Genomic DNA, 19,396 nt, shown 5'->3' on the forward strand with positions numbered 1-19,396 from the left:
TTGCCTAGATCATTTACTTTATCACTATGTGCTTTAACTAGAGTTTCAAGGCCAATTAAACATTGATAATATGATCTTAAATACAGAGTTTGTACTTCAACATCTTTTAAACTATACTTAAGTTCAGCAAGTTTGGCTTTTTTAGCATTTACTATTCTACGAGCATTGCCATATTTTGACAAAAGATAAGATATTATGCCATTGTAATCATTATTGGCATAATAATGAGACACTTCACTTGCAATATTTGAAGATAAACAGTTTTTAAATAATGCAGCTAATTTAGTGGATTGTTTTGCTGTACAATACACTCTTTCAAACTCAGTAAGAAAATCAAAAATATTTGTTTCTGATTTCCAACCATCAAATGGTTTGATTTTGATGGGTTCACTAAATGTTTGGCTATCATCTACCAAATCAATTTTCATAAATTTAATTATGATCATAGACTCAAGAATCCAATTATCAGCTTTTACTATAGCATGAGATAACTTACAAATTATATTCTCATAACGTGACTCATCACTTGAAAGATTATTACAAAGTTTATTCATACTTTCAACCTTTTTCTCTAAATAAGGTATATCAGTCACAAGAAGAGACTTTAGCCTAGATTCTGAACATGTATTATCAATAACTTCTCTTGTTATAAGAGCAATATGATTTATATAAGATTCGGCTAATGCTACATTTGCATTAGTTACTGCATTAGTGTCATCACAAATAAAGTTCTTAGAATTTGCTTCAAAAGACAATGAAGATCTGATTTCCTTCATTTTTTCAACTAAAGTTTGGACCTTATCTAAATATTCAGCTGATAATTCTTGAAGATTTTCATCCCCATTTAAAAAAGCAAAATCTAGAATATCACTTAAATAGTTTACTTGATGTTGCATAAATTTAAATCTTTTTTCATAATCAGATTCAGTAAGCTGCATAAGAAAGTTTTTATCACATTTATCAAGATACTTATCAATAAGCTGAACTTTTGCATTTAACTTAAGTTCAGCTGTTTTTAAATCATAGTAATCATGAAAATCACTTGGATTTGACAAAATACTTTGGCTGTCTCCATGTATTAAGGGAGAAACAAAATGTTTGTTAGCACTTGAATTAGGCATTTTAAAATTATGTTATTGCCAAAAAAAAACTTCTTAAGGGATGCTTTATATTTCCCCCAAAGTGTTCATTTACAGGGTTGATTATAATTCCCCTTTAAAATTTGAATTTTATTAAAACCACTTTCAGGTTATCAACTGTGAAAATATTTTACATTTCCCTAACTGTTTAACAAAAATTAAACGTTGCTCTGGCCGTTGTTATTCAACAATTTTATGAATGTTGTGGAACTTATAAAGTGGCTAACAACTAAAAAATATAACACCAGACATCTTCTTATTTTACAACGTTTATTTACAGTTAGGGAATTAAAAGAGACACTCGATTTTATGTAACAGCAGATACATTATTGCACGTTCATAAAACTAAATAAAAACATATTATAGCATTAGCATTATGAAAAAGAGATTAAATTAAAGAATGAATTATAAAATAAAAACCTTACTTGTTGGTGCCTTTAATTAAGTTTCACAAGTATAACAGATTAACCTATTGTGATGGTTGTGCCAGGTTGTGTCCCTGAAACACGCCTTAAGCCCTATATAGTCAAGAGTTCTGCTGGGTAGTTATCCCCAAGCATTCTGACTGTAGAAACAACTGGCTATATTATTGAAACATACAAGCTTATATACCCGCTAATGTTTACATTAGGAACTGGTTTTCATATGTACTTAATAAAAATGTACATAAATATTTCGAAAACACAAAATGGTATCACTACGTTTTAAGCAATATTATAATAAAATATCATTAAAAACATAAATATAAGTATTTCAATAAATATAAAAATATTAATTAAAAATACGTTTTGTGTGCATACAAAATGATGGATGAAATATACAACAACAGTTAGGGAGTTGAATCCATTTTTATAGAAGCAGAAATATAATCTATGATTACGGTTTTGACCCTCTAAAAAACGTAATCTACCATTCCACTTTCCCCTCTCTTGGTGATGATATCATCAACGCCGATACGATTTTTGAAATGTACCATTCCACTTTCAATAGAGGCGAAACTGGAATGGAACATTTATGTTTACATATCAGCATATTCATAAACATTGATTTCCTTATTTAAATCGACATAATAGTAATTGTATATTCTAGATATTATTTTTATTTTACATAAAAATTTTTGAATTATAAATAGTATTTTATACATTCCTACTATTAACCTAATTCAAAAATAGTATGTATGATTTCAATTTTGTTGATGTTAAAAGTGTAAACCACCATTCCAGTTTCACCTCTCTTGAAAGTGGAATGGTACATGAGAAAAATCATATCGGCATTGATGATATCATCACCAAGAGAGGCAAAATTGGAATGGTAGATTACAAAAATCATATCGGCATTGATGATAATATCACCACGAGAGGGGAAAGTGGAATGGTAGATTCCTTTTTTTAGAGGGTCAAAACCGTAATCATAGATTATATTTCTGCTTCTATAAAAATGTATTCAACTCCCTAACTGTAATAGTCTTAAGTACGTACAACATACCAATGCTAGATAAACAAGGATAATGATGTTTATAAGTAGCGCAGCACTGGAAAATTAACCAGGAATAAGGTATGGCCAACAAGCGAAATAAATCTAAAATAATATTTGGGGGGCATCGGGACAAAGTGTCATAAAAATTTGCAATTATCCATCTCTTTTTTTAGGGGTTTTCTTTCTCACTTCTCCTCTCAGCTCCCTCATTTTTATGACGTCACATGGCTAACTTTTTAGACACTTTGTCCCGCTACTTTAGAGGCAGATAAAAAGGTCGTCAATTCTACTAAGTGTTGCCCTCCAATAACAGCTGAAAAAATCACACATAGGTTTCGTGATTTCTGTCGAATTAATTTCGTTGTTGGTGAAAGTTAACAATAGTTTTGAAGAAACAAGAATGACAACATCCATAAAAGCGAAGCTCTGAAACGATAGGACAAACGGACATTAACACTTGTATAATGTCAGAACGAAATAATCAGAATGCGAATGTATAAGAGTCAAAGCAAAATTGTAAGTAAATTTGTTAAAAAAAAACTGCTTGATACAGGATAATGATTATGGACATACTTACATTTTTAGGACTTGATTAAAGAGTTGCTTCGCTTATAATATTTTACTTTGTTGTCCCAGGAATCAGTATACCAAAAATCAGACTAATCGGATAATTAGGTCACATACAAATTTGTTGATAAAAATGTAAAAAAAATCAACATGTTTAAAATGGACGTTTGGACATTCTGGTAATGGTTATAGAGTTGCAACGCTTTTTAACTCGTACCTAACTATTATAGGAATCACCATGCAAAATTTGAAATCGATAGGACAATTATAACATGCCCAAATTAACGAAAAAAAGCTATTTAAAAAAGTAAAAAAATCAACATGTTTAAAATGGACGTACGGACATTTTGGTAATGATTATAGAGTTGCTACGCTTTCTAAATCGTACCTAAATACTAAAGGAATCACCATTTGAAATCGATAGGACAATTCTAACATGTCTAAATTAACGAAAAAAGCTATCCGTGACGGACGGACGGACGGACGTACGGACGGACTGACCCTAATTATAGAAAAGCTTCGCTTTTAAAAAGCAGTAAATTATTATTTAACTAACAGGTTGTGTGACTTTAAAAAAAATAAAAGGCTTGTAAACAAATGCACTTGTAATTCGGTAGAAGATATAATAATCGTTCATTGTCCTATCGGTGATTTTCCTGAAAGTGCCTAGCGAGCACAGATTACCCCTCCTCCTCATTTTTCTAAAAGAAAATTAAATTAATATTGTGCCTAACTATCTTAAGTCGCCCTAATCCCAAGGGGCCTATTGATGCTGTGCACTTACCAAATATAACCTAACCTAACCCAATTAAACAATTAAACTATATCAAAGAGAGAGGGGACAATGGGCTGTTCATTACACTAGTCCCAAATGTTTTATAATAACGTTTTCTTATTCTTTGGCTTAACATCTTTTGGGGACTATAGTAAATTTTGATTGGTTTGTTAATTAAGATGTGTATTTAAACGTTTCATCCATTAATAGTAATCAACAGAAGAGGTAATATTTGTATCATCATTTCTTTTCAATCTATTATAAAATCAGCTATTTACCAAAAAAATATTTTTTTCGCCGATAGATGGTGTTAGTTATATTTTTAGCTAATTGCAAAAATTTCCGCAGGGCGACGTTTTCTTTATTTTTGTCGATATCTCATTCTCTGGGAAGGGTGGTGGTACCCTCCCCCAAAATAGTTATAAACCTTCCCAGACCTATGAAAAGCTATCCGTTAAGAATAGCGGTTAGCGAGATCCTTTTCTACAGACAAACAAACAGACACATAGACAAACAGACAAATATCCTGTCACTTACTTCTAAGGATTCTTGATATCTTTCAGGCCTGGTTTGACTACCTGAAGCCGCTGTTCACCATCTACCTTCCCCTGGTAATGCTCATCATATTGAACCTGCGGATTTTTGTCACTATTAGAAACAGTAGAAACAGGTGAATTATAGAACTGCAACGATTCAACTAAAGAACGTGTCCTAACTTTTGTGATTTCTTTTTTAAAGCTAGTCGGTGCTTAGTAAGTAGTATATGTAAAATAATCCATAGAATTTAGATATGCGATCGGTTTTTTTTGTAGACCTCTTATTTTTTAAGAAATTTTCGTTTATTTTTGTTTTAAATTAAGTTGGTTTTAAGGTACTAAAACGCAACAAAAAAAGAAGAAAATTGTCATTATGAACACCTTACTTTTTTTGAGTAATTGTTGAAAAAATCTATTTTGTTGAAGCCCGGTGAATCAAAACTTTAACTTTGGGAGCTCATCACGAATGGGTTAAAACAAAATCACAATGTTAGGACACGTTCTTTGTTCGATTGTCTTGCTTTTAAATGTCAACAAAATGTTAATACTATACATTTCAGAGAAAACATTTTTGCCCTTAACTTTTTCGCCAGTCATTATATAATATATTTTGAATATTCCGATCTTTTATATTTTCTACTATACTTATCCTATAATCCAATGAGTGATTACACCCCCAAATAAATTTTGAAGTTTGAATTTCCCCCACCCCCCCCCCCCCCCTTCCAAAAAAAAATTCAAAGCTTTGACGTCCTTGTCTATATGATATAAAGATCTCCCCCCCCCCCCCAATGAAAAAGCTTGGACGCCCTTGCCTATAATATAAAGTAGTAAGGTTTTTTTTGTCTGAAGTTTAAGAATTCTCTAACTACTGAACCTATTTAGTTCTCCCATATTCATCGGTCGCCGAGTGGTTTTGGGCCATTTTACTTTATGAGATAAGTCTTGGAATGTCAATGGTTTTTTGGCATTTTTAAAATAATTTAATATAGAGCCTCTAGATGCTAGGGGCCCAGCTACTAGTATTATATAAAATAGTTTCTTTTTAAAAAATACAGTGAAATATTTTTTTAAAGAGCGTTTTTTTTATATTACATATCATATTAATATTATATCATTCTTTAAAAAGGTATCAAATGTTCATTCTAGCTAAATTTATCGAGAACTCAATAACTTTTAAATATTTTCGAATTTGCGTTCTAATATATTTGTTTATTGAAAGGTTTCGTGATTTGTTTTTCTTCAAAAATCATATTTTAATATTCAACCCTGCTCTATAGCTCACTTAGCCCATTTTTTCATTTATTTTTTTCTTGGCTATTCAATTTTTGGGTTTTTTATTTTAAATATCAAATTTTTGTATTGCAAAATTTCGTTGCTGTACTGTTATTCAAATTCTGTATATATTTGATTTTAAAATCGACATTAAACTTTTTTTCAAGCATAGCTTCGAAACCGATTGGTATCAACTGGATTAGAACTGGTTCTCAGCCATACTGTAAAGGATTTATAGCATCGTACTACAGACAATTTTCCACGAATATCAAAAAGAAAAGAAAAAAGTTTATACCAGTTTTGTTAGCCCTGGACTTCGGCCCCTCGAGGATAAAATCTATATTTTTTTCTTTTTGATACCAACGGAAAGCTGTCTATGATACGATGCAAAATAACTATTATTGAATTTTAGTTTGCGGACGAACGCGAATGCAACAGACAGGGAGCGGAGCTTTGCTACAATGTTGGGCAGGTGATAATTTACATTTATATATAAAGTTACTACGTCAGTTTAACAAGCGACCGTAGCTCAACACGTAGCGCACTCGCTTGTCGTCGGGGAGGTAATTTGTTCGAATCTCGTCATAAGACCTGGTCATAACTAAAGACACTCCTACTGCTACTATGTTAGGTGCACGACATTTATAGTTAGAGTATGGGAAATTCCTAAGCCCCCAAAAAGTGCAACTTATTACTATGCACAGTAAGGACTTCGCAGACAAATGACGTGCAATCAAAGGGTTGGTTGTCTGATTTGTTACTTAACCTAATACACCGGGTTGACAGCAGTCAAAATTAAACCCATCAATTTTATATCTTAGTAAATTTTTGAAAATGTATTTATTTAATAGCTTTTCCCGTATAGCTTCGAAACCTAGTATTACCCGGTGGATTAGAACCGGTTCTCAGACATACTGAAAAATTATGTCTAGCATCGTTTTTTCAAACCAGTTTTCCACGAATATAAAAATATACAATTATAAGATTATAACCAGTTTTTGTTAGCCCCAAGATTCCTCGTATTTTATATCCACGGAAAGCTGTTTATAATACGATGCGAGAAATAACTATTATCTAACTTTTGATTTTAAATTCTTTATAGCAAAGTACGTAAATGTATATTATGAATGTGTCCAGTAGAATCTTGTAAACAAATATTTTGCGGAACTTGTTTAATATTAGGTTTTATGCAATATTTCAGGAACGGGGCGGTAAATTCACCTTGAAATTGTAAAAAAGCATGATTGTTTATCTTTTTACCTCCTTTTTTAAACTTACCCTCAATGGGCGAAGTCACTGGTCTTGAAGGTATTATTCAATTCTGTTTTTTTTCAGTATTGTTCTGCTGTTCCTGTTTACACACAGTCTCAGGCATGATACATCAAATAATGGCTGAGTTAATGATGACAGGCAAATTTAGAGTCCGTTTTCGTGCAGTACATAAGCTGTACAATTGTACGAATGTTTATTACACTAATCCCCAAAGTGTTGAAATAACCTTTTCTTATTCAATGGCTTCACACCCTTGGGGACTTTTACTGAATTTTGATCGATTGGTTCATTAAGCTGAGTGTCCAAAAGTTTCAACCACTGATTGCAATCTACAGAAGGGGTAATTTTGTGCATCATCATTTTGAATATATAATGTATATCAATTTACAAGTTTTTATTATTTTTACAACTTACAATACAGTTTTTTTAGAGCAGCTTCACTTTCAAAACGAATTTGGATAACGCTTTTTAATATATTTAGATTTGTGAAAATAATTCGTTCTAGAGAACCGTTATAACTTTCATAACCATATGGCAGTTAGGAAGTTAAGCTTATGTATCTTTGCTTAAAATCAAATCTAAGATTACTTTGTTATACAAATAGATCTAATTCTAATAGGCTGTCCCCAAATTTTTACAATAACTTTTTCTTTTTCGTTGGATTATCAACATCATGATCATAATGTTATCATTTTTATGAATTTACTAAATTTTGATTGGTTGGTTTATTAAGTTGAAGGTTCAAACGTTTTAACCACTAATTTTAACTACAGAAGGGGTAATTATGTATTTCATCATTGGGGATGTACATCAATTTATCGGCCATTGTCTTAGATCGCTGCCTACTTCACTTCCCAACTTTATTGTGAGTTTAAATATTCAAATTCAAGAGAAAATTTGAATAGAAAAAGAGTTCAGATCATTTTATCTATTTTCTGATTATTAAAGCTTCGTTTTTAAAAGGATATTACATATTCATTTATACAAAAATAATATTTTGGAAAGTTTATTGAAAAATTGGTAAAATCTTTCTACATTATATTGCACTTCGCGATTGCACCCTTTCACCCCCCCCCCACCCCCTAAAAAAGAAGAGTAATCGGGTATAGTCCCTTCCGTATCAACGCCTCTTAAGGGACGTTTCGTCGTAATTTCACATTAGCTTCTAATAAGTTATTTTAGGGTAGGTTAGGTGATTGCCCCACATTGTTAGGTAATTATTGACCCCGCAGGGGCTAGAACTAGCAGAAAATATGCTGTGAAAATACAAAAAAACGCCCATTAAGAGGATCTGTCATGAAAGGGACTATACTCAAAATTCTTACAAAGTTTCGATTACTGAAACCATCCACCCCTCTCATTCTTTTTCAAATAACTGATAAGGGGGGAGCTACCCAGTTCTCAATATATCCTACAGTAAAAAATCGAAGAAATGTAGAGCTTTTATATGAATAAATACAAATGACTATAAAAAAAAAAGAATGGCAACAATCATACAAGCGAAGCTCTAAAATCAGACGATAAGACAAACCAACATGGGTACTTTTGATATTAGCAGATTTGATCTATCCAAATTGTATGTAAATTTGTTGCAAAATTGCAAAAAAAAAAAAACAGGATATTGTTTATGGACATAATTACAGTCTAGGGCTTGATTAGAGAGAGATGCTTCGCTTGTCATATTGTGCCTTGTTGTTCTAGGAATTATTTTTCCGAAATTCATATGAAGAGTATAACTATATCGCACTAAAAATGTTGTCAAAAAAGAGTTAAAGCTCAGCATGATTTAAATGGACTTGTGACTCTCTGGTAACAATTACAGAGTTGATACGCTTTCTAAATTGTTACACAAATCAGCATTCAAAGTTTGAAATTGACATGACAATTCTAACATGTCCAAAGTGATGTTAAAAGCTATCCGTCATGTACAGATGTTCGGACCAACCCTTAGTTATAGAAAAAAAAGCTTCTCTTTTCACAAAAAATGTAATTTTGATATTATTTGATGTAAATGTGATTATGTAGAATACCTGATCAAGTCTACAGATCTAGCATAGATAAACTAATTCAGTATTGTAAGGACATACACCAGCTTCCCATAATACCAAGGTAACACACAATTGCATAGTAGCTACTCTACAGATCTAGCATAGATAAACTAATTCAGTATTGTAAGGACATACACCAACTTCCCATAATACAAAGGTAACACACAATTGTATAGTAGCTACTCTACAGATCTAGCATAGATAAACTAATTCAGTATTGTAAGGACATACACCAACTTCCCATAATACCAAGGTAACACACAATTATATAGTAACTACTCTACAGATCTAGCATAGATAAACTAATTCAGTATTGTAAGGACATACACCAACTTCCCATAATACCAAGGTAACACACAATTGTATAGTAGCTACTCTACAGATCTAGCATAGATAAACTAATTCAGTATTGTAAGGACATACACCAACTTCCCATAATACCAAGGTAACACACAATTGTATAGTAGCTACTCTACAGATCTAGCATATATAAACTAATTCAGTATTGTAAGGACATACACCAACTTCCCATAATACCAAGGTAACACACAATTGCATAGTAGCTACTCTATAGATCTAGCATAGATAAACTTATTCAGTATTGTAAGGACATACACCAACTTCCCATAATTCCAAGGTAACACACAATTGCATAGTAGCTACTCTACAGATCTAGCATAGATAATTAATTCAGTATTGTAAGGACATACACCAACTTCCCATAATACCAAGGTAACACACAATTGCATAGTAGCTACTCTACAGATCTAGTATAGATAAACTAATTCAGTATTTTAAGGACATACACCAACTTCCCATAATTCCAAGGTAACACACAATTGCATAGTAGCTACTCTATAGATCTAGCATAGATAAACTAATTTAGTATTGTAAGGACATACACCAACTTCCCATAATTCCAAGGTAACACACAATTGCATAGTAGCTACTCTATAGATCTAGCATAGATAAACTAATTCAGTATTGTAAGGACATACACCAACTTCCCATAATACCAAGGTAACACACAATTATATAGTAGCTACTCTACAGATCTAGCATATATAAACTAATTCAGTATTGTAAGGACATACACCAACTTCCCATAATACCAAGGTAACACACAATTGTATAGTAGCTACTCTACAGATCTAGCATAGATAACTTATTCAGTATTGTAAGGACATACACCAACTTCCCATAATACCAAGGTAACACACAATTGTATAGTAGCTACTCTACAGATCTAGCATAGATAAACTAATTCAGTATTGTAAGGACATACACCAACTTCCCATAATACCAAGGTAACACACAATTATATAGTAGCTACTCTACAGATCTAGCATAGATAAACTAATTCAGTATTGTAAGGACATACACCAACTTCCCATAATACCAAGGTAACACACAATTATATAGTAGCTACTCTACAGATCTAGCATAGATAAACTAATTCAGTATTGTAAGGACATACACCAACTTCCCATAATACCAAGGTAACACACAATTATATAGTAGCTACTCTATAGATCTAGCATAGAAAACTAATTCAGTATTGTAAAGATATTCACCAGCTTCCCATAATACAAAGGTAACACACAATTGTATAGTAGCTACTCTACAGATCTAGCATAGATAACTAATTCAGTATTGTAAAGATATTCACCAACTTCCCATAATACCAAGGTAACACACAATTATATAGTAACTACTCTACAGATCTAGCATAGATAAACTAATTCAGTATTGTAAGGACATACACCAACTTCCCATAATACCAAGGTAACACACAATTATATAGTAGCTACTCTACAGATCTAGCATAGATAAACTAATTCAGTATTGTAAGGACATACACCAACTTCCCATAATACCAAGGTAACACACAATTATATAGTAGCTACTCTATAGATCTAGCATAGAAAACTAATTCAGTATTGTAAAGATATTCACCAACTTCCCATAATACCAAGGTAACACACAATTGTATAGTAGCTACTCTACAGATCTAGCATAGATAAACTAATTCAGTATTGTAAGGACATACACCAACTTCCCATAATACCAAGGTAACACACAATTGCATAGTAGCTACTCTACAGATCTAGCATAGATAAACTAATTCAGTATTGTAAGGACATACACCAGCTTCCCATAATACCAAGGTAACACACAATTGTATAGTAGCTACTGATCTAGCATAGATAAACTAATTCTCTTGTATAGTAGCTACTCTATAAGTTTATGAATTTGTGAGTTGTCTTGTTGGGCAGACGTACACTCTATGACTCAGTATTTAGATAACAATTAACTATTTAAGCCTTTTATAGTGCCTATAAAAATGGAATCATACAGAATGGCCAGAATTTGGTAATTTAGTCATTTTATTGGGTTTATTCACAACTATCGTATAATTAATTCCAACATAAGAAAAATTATGTATTTTGCAACAGATCTATAGTATCTATAGATAACTTCTTCCCTTTTCAATGACCTTATTCGTCTGCTAGCAAATTATTTCCTGCTGCTTGGCTGTGTTATAACCCTTTCCCTCTCTAGTGTTTTACTCTTAAATTTTTACTGACAGATATTAAAATGGTAATATTTAAAATCAAGACGGCCAAAAAATTGTACGATGAAAAATTCCTTATGGTGCGAATTTATTTTTGGCTGTTTTTTTTTGTATATTTTGGAAAAGTTTCTGTCATGAACAAACGGACAATCAGACACTAATTATATTGTAGCTGCAACACTGATTTTGCCTACATGTGTATCTGTCAGGGATATAAAGGTATAAGACAATGGCCGATAAATTGATGTACATCCCTAATGTTAACCCTTAACGGTCGGGGGGGGGGGGGCGTTTAACGCCCCCCCATCCGGTTTTTTCTATCTCATTTTCTGTGTGTGAAAGATAAAGAGCCCAAACAGCTTGACTTTTTAAGTATGGGTATGACACATAACTAAGAGTTGGAATTTTTTGAATATCTCCATCCTGGCGGGCACAGGATGCCAGCAAACCTGGCAGGGTCATCCAGGTAAAGAACAAAAATTTGTTTTTGACTTAAACAAAGCATTTTATCTTACCAAAATACTAAAATATCCTCTAGTAGTACATTCTCATATTAATTACAGGTGTTCAAGTCAATTTCAGGTTCCAGGTATGATCCTGCAGGTCCTGATCCTCCAGGTCTCTAGAAATCTTTAAAATGCTCCTGTGTCCGCAATTTTTGACTTAGAGACTTCAAATTTTAAACTTAAGCTTTTCTTACATGTCTACATAATGTATTAAAATTTCATAAAGATCCGCCGCCGTTTTCCCGCCGACCGCCGACTGCGGCGGCTGGCAGCTGCCAAGTACAGCTGCGGCCGCTAAAACTTATGTTTTGATATTTCAAATATAAAATTTAAATAAAAATAAACATTTTCTGCAAAAAAAATTGTTTTCTAGCTTTAAAAATTAAGGTGCGGCAAGGGGCCCGACTGTTAAAGGTTAATACAAAAAATTACCCCTTCTGTAGATTACAATTTGTGGTTGAAACGTTAGAACACTCAACTTAATAAAGCAACCAATCAAAATTCATTAAAAGTCCCCAAAGTTGTTATGCCAACTAATAAGAAAACGTTATTATAAAACCTTGGGGACTAGTGTAATAAACATCCAATTGTCCCTTATCTTACTGTGTATCTGTATATTTTGAACAGATTGATATTTTATACTTTACATACATACGTACATCTTTAAACCTGGGATTATACATACTAAAATATAGATTTGACTTTCTAATCATTTTAACTTTTTGTGTTTCTATTGTCAAATGATAAAGTTGGCTTTTTAGGGGCAAAGCTACTCTATAAATTAAATTATTGTTTCACTGTCAGTCTGCAAGCAATGTCATTTTCTTGGATGCCATTAAAGATGGATTTGATGATTGTCATGAAAAATGTACAACTCAGCTGCTATTGAAGATATATTTATTAGAAAATTCAATATGCTTCCAATGCTAAAAATTATTTTCATTTGGAGTTTAATATCCCTGATATTTAAAGATAAAATTCATTATATCTAATTCTAACGCAAAAAAACGTATATCATATAATAAATATTTTGTTTTTGTTTTCATAAACTACATAATACAGTAAGACTGTTCTAAAACCACCTTAGAAGCTTTTTATAGTTCCTAAAAAAATATCTCATATTGGCCTACCATTGGTCTATAAAAATGTATACTTGCCTGTCTGTGTATTGGCCTATCATTGGTCATTTTTTTGTCTGGCACTATATTTTGATTGCAACTTAATGGTTATCATTGAAAAAAACATTTGATTTTTAAAAAAGTATGTAGATTGACTAAAAATAGGTTTTCAACTCAGACAAAAATGTGTATCATTAGCACCATTTTAAATTTATTATAAGACAATATTTTTTGAATGATGAAAAACGTGATCACGGAGGCCGAAATGTTTCTGGGATGACGTTTTCTAGTGACCAAGTTTAAACAATAATAATTTATTGATTTAACAAGAATGACAACATCCATAAAAGCGAAGCACTGAAACGGTAGGACAGTAACACTTGTATAGTGTCTGAACAGAATAATCAGAATATAAAAGTATAAGAGTCGAAGCAAAATTGTAAGTAAATTTGTTGAAAAACTGCTTGATACAGGATAATGTTTATGGACATACTTATACTTAGGACTGGATCATATAGTTGCTTCGCTTATAATATAGTTTTTTTGTTGTCACAGGAATCAATCAAACGGATAATTAGATCACTTAAAAATTTGTTGTTAAAAAAGTAGAAAAATCAACATGTTTAAAATGGACGTACGGACATTCTGGTAATGATTATAGAGTTGCTATGCTTTCTAAATCGTACCTTACTACTAAAGAAATAATCATGCAAAGTTTGAAATCGATAGGACAATTCTAACATGTCTAAATTAACGAATAAAAGCTATCTATCTCGAACGGAGGTACGGACCTACCCTAATTATAGAAAAGTTTCGCTTTTAAATATATCGATCTTAATATATTGAAAACATTAATATAAATAAAATAACTTTAATAATTTATGGGATCTTAAGTAATGACAAAATTCTTACAAAATGATATCAGCCAAATAACAAAATTTGGCTCAAGGAAAGAAAACCAAGTAGCGGGTTTCGTCGTATTTTCACAGTCGCCTTTATCCTACTTCTCCTGCGGGGACAGATTTACTAACACTGCATGACAATCATTAACATTTACATAACCTAACCTAAAATAACCTAACAAAAGCTACTGTGAAAATACGACGAAACCCGCTCCTTCGTTTTCTTTCCATGATATAATTTTTTTTTTAAAGAACAAGAATTTTCCTAATAATGATAATTTTGGGGTATAGTCCCTTTGGTGGCAACGCCCCTTAAGGGGTGATTCCTTTGTATTTCACAGTAACTTTTCTCCTATTTCTAGCCCCTGCGGTTGGCTCTAACCCTTCGGGGCAATCACCTAACCCAATATAACCTAACCTAACCTAAAATAACCTATTAAGAGCCATTTTAAAAATACGTACGACTAATCGCCCCTTAAGGAGCGTTGCCACGAAAGTGACTATACCCTAATTTTGTTTAGATGGCTACGGGTGACAAATCTAATGGTTGAGCCCGCCGGGCTATTCAATGCATCAATTAACTTTGTAATATACTGTCTCACTGGTTCCAGGTAATCCTCATTTAAAAGTAACAGGATGTGTGTTTCTGTGTCTGTACCGAAGAATCTCGCTAACCGCTGAACTGATCGGATTATCCTTAACAGGGTAGCTTCTCATAGGTCCTGGGAAGGTTCATAACTATTTTCTTGGGGATTAGAACACCCCCAACCCCCCCAAAAAATATAAAAAATACCCCCCCAAAAAATTCCTTTATTTTTTAACTAAAATTAAAAATGCCCCTAGAGGCCTCTAGGGGCGTAGCTGCTAGTCCTTATCTTAAAGTAACAAGATCTCTCTCTGTCTGTACCCGCTAACCGCTAAACCGATACGGTTCTCCTTTACATTGTAGCTTTTCATAGGTCCTGAGAAGGTTTAAAGCTATTTTGGGGAGGGTACCCCCGCCCCCCCCCCACACTCTAAAATATATCCTCCCAAAAATGTTTTTACTTTTTCTTTTTAAAACTAAAATTAAAAATAGGGTGGGGTACAATTCAACCCCCTACCAGATCAAGTGCCCCTAGAGGCCTCTAAATGCGTAGCCCCTAGTTATACAGATAGATAAACTTATAGATAGAAAAACACAAACAAATGGTCAGACAGATAGATCGATACATGTATCTATAGATAAAATCCCATAAGGAGACTATAATCATTCCAGCTATTTACAAGATATTGAAGATCCAACATATTCAATGAGAAATCCTTCCCCTTTAATAATATGAATAATTATAGATTTCGGACAGTGTTGATGGATTCCGCGCGAAGCACGTTCAAACGAAGGTCGTCTTCGCGACAGAGCCAAAATGCGGATTTCTTCGCTCTGTCTACTATTAGAGCAAGGTATGTAGCTGACAGTGGACAAAGTGTCTCAAAAACCAGCCATGTGACGTCATAAAAATAAGGGAGATGAAAGGAAAAGTCGGAAAGAAAAGCCCTAAAAAAGAGATGGATAGTCTCTCATTTTATGACGTCACAAGTAACAGGATGATTGTGTGTCTTTGTGTGTAGCTTTCTGGGTGTACTAAAGGATCTAACCAAAGAACCGACATGGTTCTTCTTTACAGTGTAGCTTCTCATAGATCCTTGGGAGCTTTGTAACTATTTTAAGGGAGGGTAACACCACCCTTTCAAGAGAATAAAATGAACCCCAGCCAATTTATTCACTTTTTCTTTTAGAGAAATTGAAAATTTTATATATGTATTGAGATATATGAAAATATTCATATAAATCCTTGAAAGAAAAAATATGAACATTGGGATATTTTTTTTCTTTAAGAGTACCTTAATCCTTACTAGTGGCTACGCCCCCTAGAGGCCTCTAGTGGCACTTTAAATGTTTTTTTTTGTTTAAGTCTATACGATACCTCTTTATTGCTTTCAAATTGTATGAAACCTCTTTATGTTACGATCAAGTCTCTCAAATATCTAAATTTTTTTCGATTTTTTTATTTCTCTTGGGAGGGTGGTGGTACCCTCCCCCAAAATAGTTATAAACCTATGAGAAGCTATCCTGTTAAGGAGAACCCGATCAGTTCAGCGGTTAGCGAGATCCTTAACTACAAACACACAGACACACACATCCTGTTACTTTAGTATAAGGATTACAAACGATGTTAAAATCAAACCAAAATCCAATAAGATTGGGATATTTTTTATTAAGATATTTGCTTTTGAAAAATCCATGATCAAATTTACAAAATTATAAATCATTATATTGCAAAAAAATATTTGGTTATTATTTAAACATCAAATTTGATAATTCTGATTATAAGCAAATTAAATATATAATATCATATTTATATATCTTTAGATTAAATATTAGTTATACAGAAATAGCGTATTGAATATTAACATAGCTTTTCTTTAGCTTATTTTAAATATTTTACTAAAAAAATTAGATTTAAAAACTAAGAATTATTGGATTAAATTTTAGAGACTGATAGTTGGTACAAATCAATCAAGTCCAAAAAGTTTTAAACCAACGAATGAGAGAAATGTAAATAAGTTTACAGTCCAATGTCCCCTCCCTCCCTACTTACAAAGTAAGGGACACCCAATAAAGATTTACTAATTTGTGGAGTTTAGACTTAAACAATGCATTTGATAGTGTATGATTTCTATTCATCCCTTACAATTAAACAATCCCTTGAATGTAATGTATGTTTTTGTGAGAGTTCTCAAAATTATTTCTACTGTTGCAAGTCAGATACGTTACAATATTTATAAAAGATAAAGAAAAAGATCTAATTACCAATGGCAGGCAAGTATACATTTCAATTGACCAATTGTAGGCCAGTATGACGTCATTTTTATAGGCACTATAAAAAGCTTCAAATATATATAGGCTAAACTTATTACTCCTCCTAGTTAAGACATAGATGCAAGGGTCATAAGGATTAGTTGAAAGAAGTTCTCTAATTCTCTTTCAAAATTACAATAAAACTTAGTTTACTAAGCTATGGATGCATTAATTCTTGTTGTCCATCTTTCTAAATTAATTTTTTGATATAACATTTCCGGTGAAAAAAGTTATCCATTATTTGAATATTATAACACACAGTGCCATTACGTGTTTTTTTCAAGCTTAGATAATGCAATTAAAGCTTTAAAACGTTCTCACAATTAATCCTAATAAACAAGTAACAGGATTCTATCGGTCGGTATGTACTGAAGTATCTCGCTTACCGCTGAACCGATACAGTTCTCCTTGTAGTAGTTGGTGCATCGGACAAAATTTGAGGGGGGATTTGTTTACTGGAAATCCTTGAATAAAAAACAGGATTTTGCCACCAAATTTCTTCTTTTATATTAAATTAGCATATTATTGAATTTATTTCGTACTCTAGCAGTTTCGTAAAATTCTATTCTAACATATTTTGATAGATTTTTTGAAAAATCTAAATCGATATTTTTATACGGTTTAAACTTAAGATTACGTTAGGCTTAAAAAGAAACAAACAATATATATTTAAATCCTTATACTAAAGTAACAGGATGTTTGTCTGTTTGTCTGTGTATCTGTGTGTCTGTGTGTCTGTACCGAAGGATCTCGCTAACCACTGAACCGATCAGGTTCTCCTTAACAGGGTAGCTTCTCATTGGTCCTTGGAAAGTTTATAACTATTCTTTAGAAGGGTACAACCACCCTCCCAAATCACAATAAAATCGAAAAAAATTGAAATATTCCCGCCGAATAGTGTCGCTAGCGTAGTGGCGCTGCGTAGAGACAAGAATTTAACAGCTGATTGACCATAGACAAATTATTTCTCAAATTATATGTTTAAAATAAAAAAAAATTAAATGTCACTAGAGGCCTCTAGGGGCGTAGCCGCTAGTTAAAGCATAAAGTAGTAATCTTTATTGTCTGTAGCTTGATATTTCGATAATTATTAAAAATGTTTGGGTATAGTCCCTTTCGCGGCAACGCCCCTTTTTATTTGTATTTTGTATTTTTTAAATGGGTTTTATAGGTTGTTTTAGGTTAGGTTAGGTTGTATTGGGTTAGGTGATTGCCCCACAGAATTAGGTAATTTGCCCCCCAGGGTTAGAGTCCCCCGCAGGGTCTAGAAATAAGAGAAAAGGTACTGTGAAAAAACGAAGGTGGACTATACCCAAATATTTAAGTTCTCCATTTTTAGGGAGGCTTCAAATAGGTCTTAGGATGGCTTTAGGTAACCCCTTTTTTCTATCCTTACGAATCCAAAGCATTTAACAACTTTGTCATTAAGGATTAATCATTTTTATTTTGTTTCAGGGGCCCAGTACCAAAAGAAATCGCTGATAATGTTTAAAGAACCAAGAATATATTAAATTTCTTTTCCATGGTTTTTGGGCAATTGTCCGCGGAAATGAAAATAAAAAGGGATGCTATGCATACTTACCACTTTTTATTTACGCTTCTATGGGCAATTTTGTACGTAGCCATGTTAATTTTACAATGAACATTTGTGATGTTTAAAAAACCAAAGATGTATAAATACAGGGTGTTTTTTTTTAATGGAGCAAAAGTATTGCTTAATATAACCCACTTGCCATTGACAGAAATTAATAATCTATAACTTAATTTCTTTATTTGGTTGGGGCAATTTGTATAAGAAAAAAATACTTGGCGATTTTCAACAAATTAAGCATAAAAAGCCGGTTTTTCCAAAGTACCTATTTTTTGAAGATTTTTGGATCATGAACAATTTAAAGAGTGTGCAAAAATGCATGCGTTTTTAAAAATCAAATTGCGCGGCTTGTGTTAATAGTAGAAAAATGTTACGCATATCGTTAGAATTGTCATCAACTTTAGTTTTTGGAAATATATGTATCATATTCATGCTATTTGTAGTATAGAATATAAACAAATAGGTACTTTGGAAAAACCGGTTTTTTAGGCATAATTGGTGAAAATCGCCAAGTATTTTTTTTCTTATACAAATTGCCCCAACCAAATAAAGAAATTAAGATATAGATTATTAATTTCTGTCAATGGCAAGTGGGTTATATTATTTTCCCATTAAAAAAAACACCCTGTATATAATTAGTAAAACTTATGTATAATATTTATGTACATTGATATTTTTTTAACAATGTTTTTTTTTATTTTAAACTTTAGCGAACTC

At 32.3% G+C, this 19,396-nt stretch overlaps 1 protein-coding gene across 1 annotated transcript in view; it reads left to right on the top strand.

The window, feature by feature from the left end:
• LOC145330415 (uncharacterized) overlaps nt 1–19,111 on the top strand; it is an 87,230-nt gene extending 68,119 nt beyond the window's left edge. The window contains exons 12-18 of the mRNA XM_080175052.1: nt 4,521–4,627; nt 6,181–6,240; nt 7,104–7,139; nt 9,066–9,149; nt 14,711–14,800; nt 15,522–15,629; nt 18,544–19,111. Of these exons, the coding sequence (XP_080031178.1) occupies nt 4,521–4,627; nt 6,181–6,240; nt 7,104–7,139; nt 9,066–9,149; nt 14,711–14,800; nt 15,522–15,629; nt 18,544–18,580 (522 nt within the window). The 3' untranslated portion in view covers nt 18,581–19,111. The remainder of the gene's footprint in view (nt 1–4,520; nt 4,628–6,180; nt 6,241–7,103; nt 7,140–9,065; nt 9,150–14,710; nt 14,801–15,521; nt 15,630–18,543) is intronic.
• Nucleotides 19,112–19,396: the final 285 nt, after the last annotated feature.

This window comes from Acartia tonsa, chromosome 10 (genome assembly GCF_053477335.1).
Source record: "Acartia tonsa isolate MP-2025a chromosome 10, ASM5347733v1, whole genome shotgun sequence".
Classification (NCBI taxonomy): Eukaryota; Metazoa; Arthropoda; class Copepoda; order Calanoida; family Acartiidae; genus Acartia; species Acartia tonsa.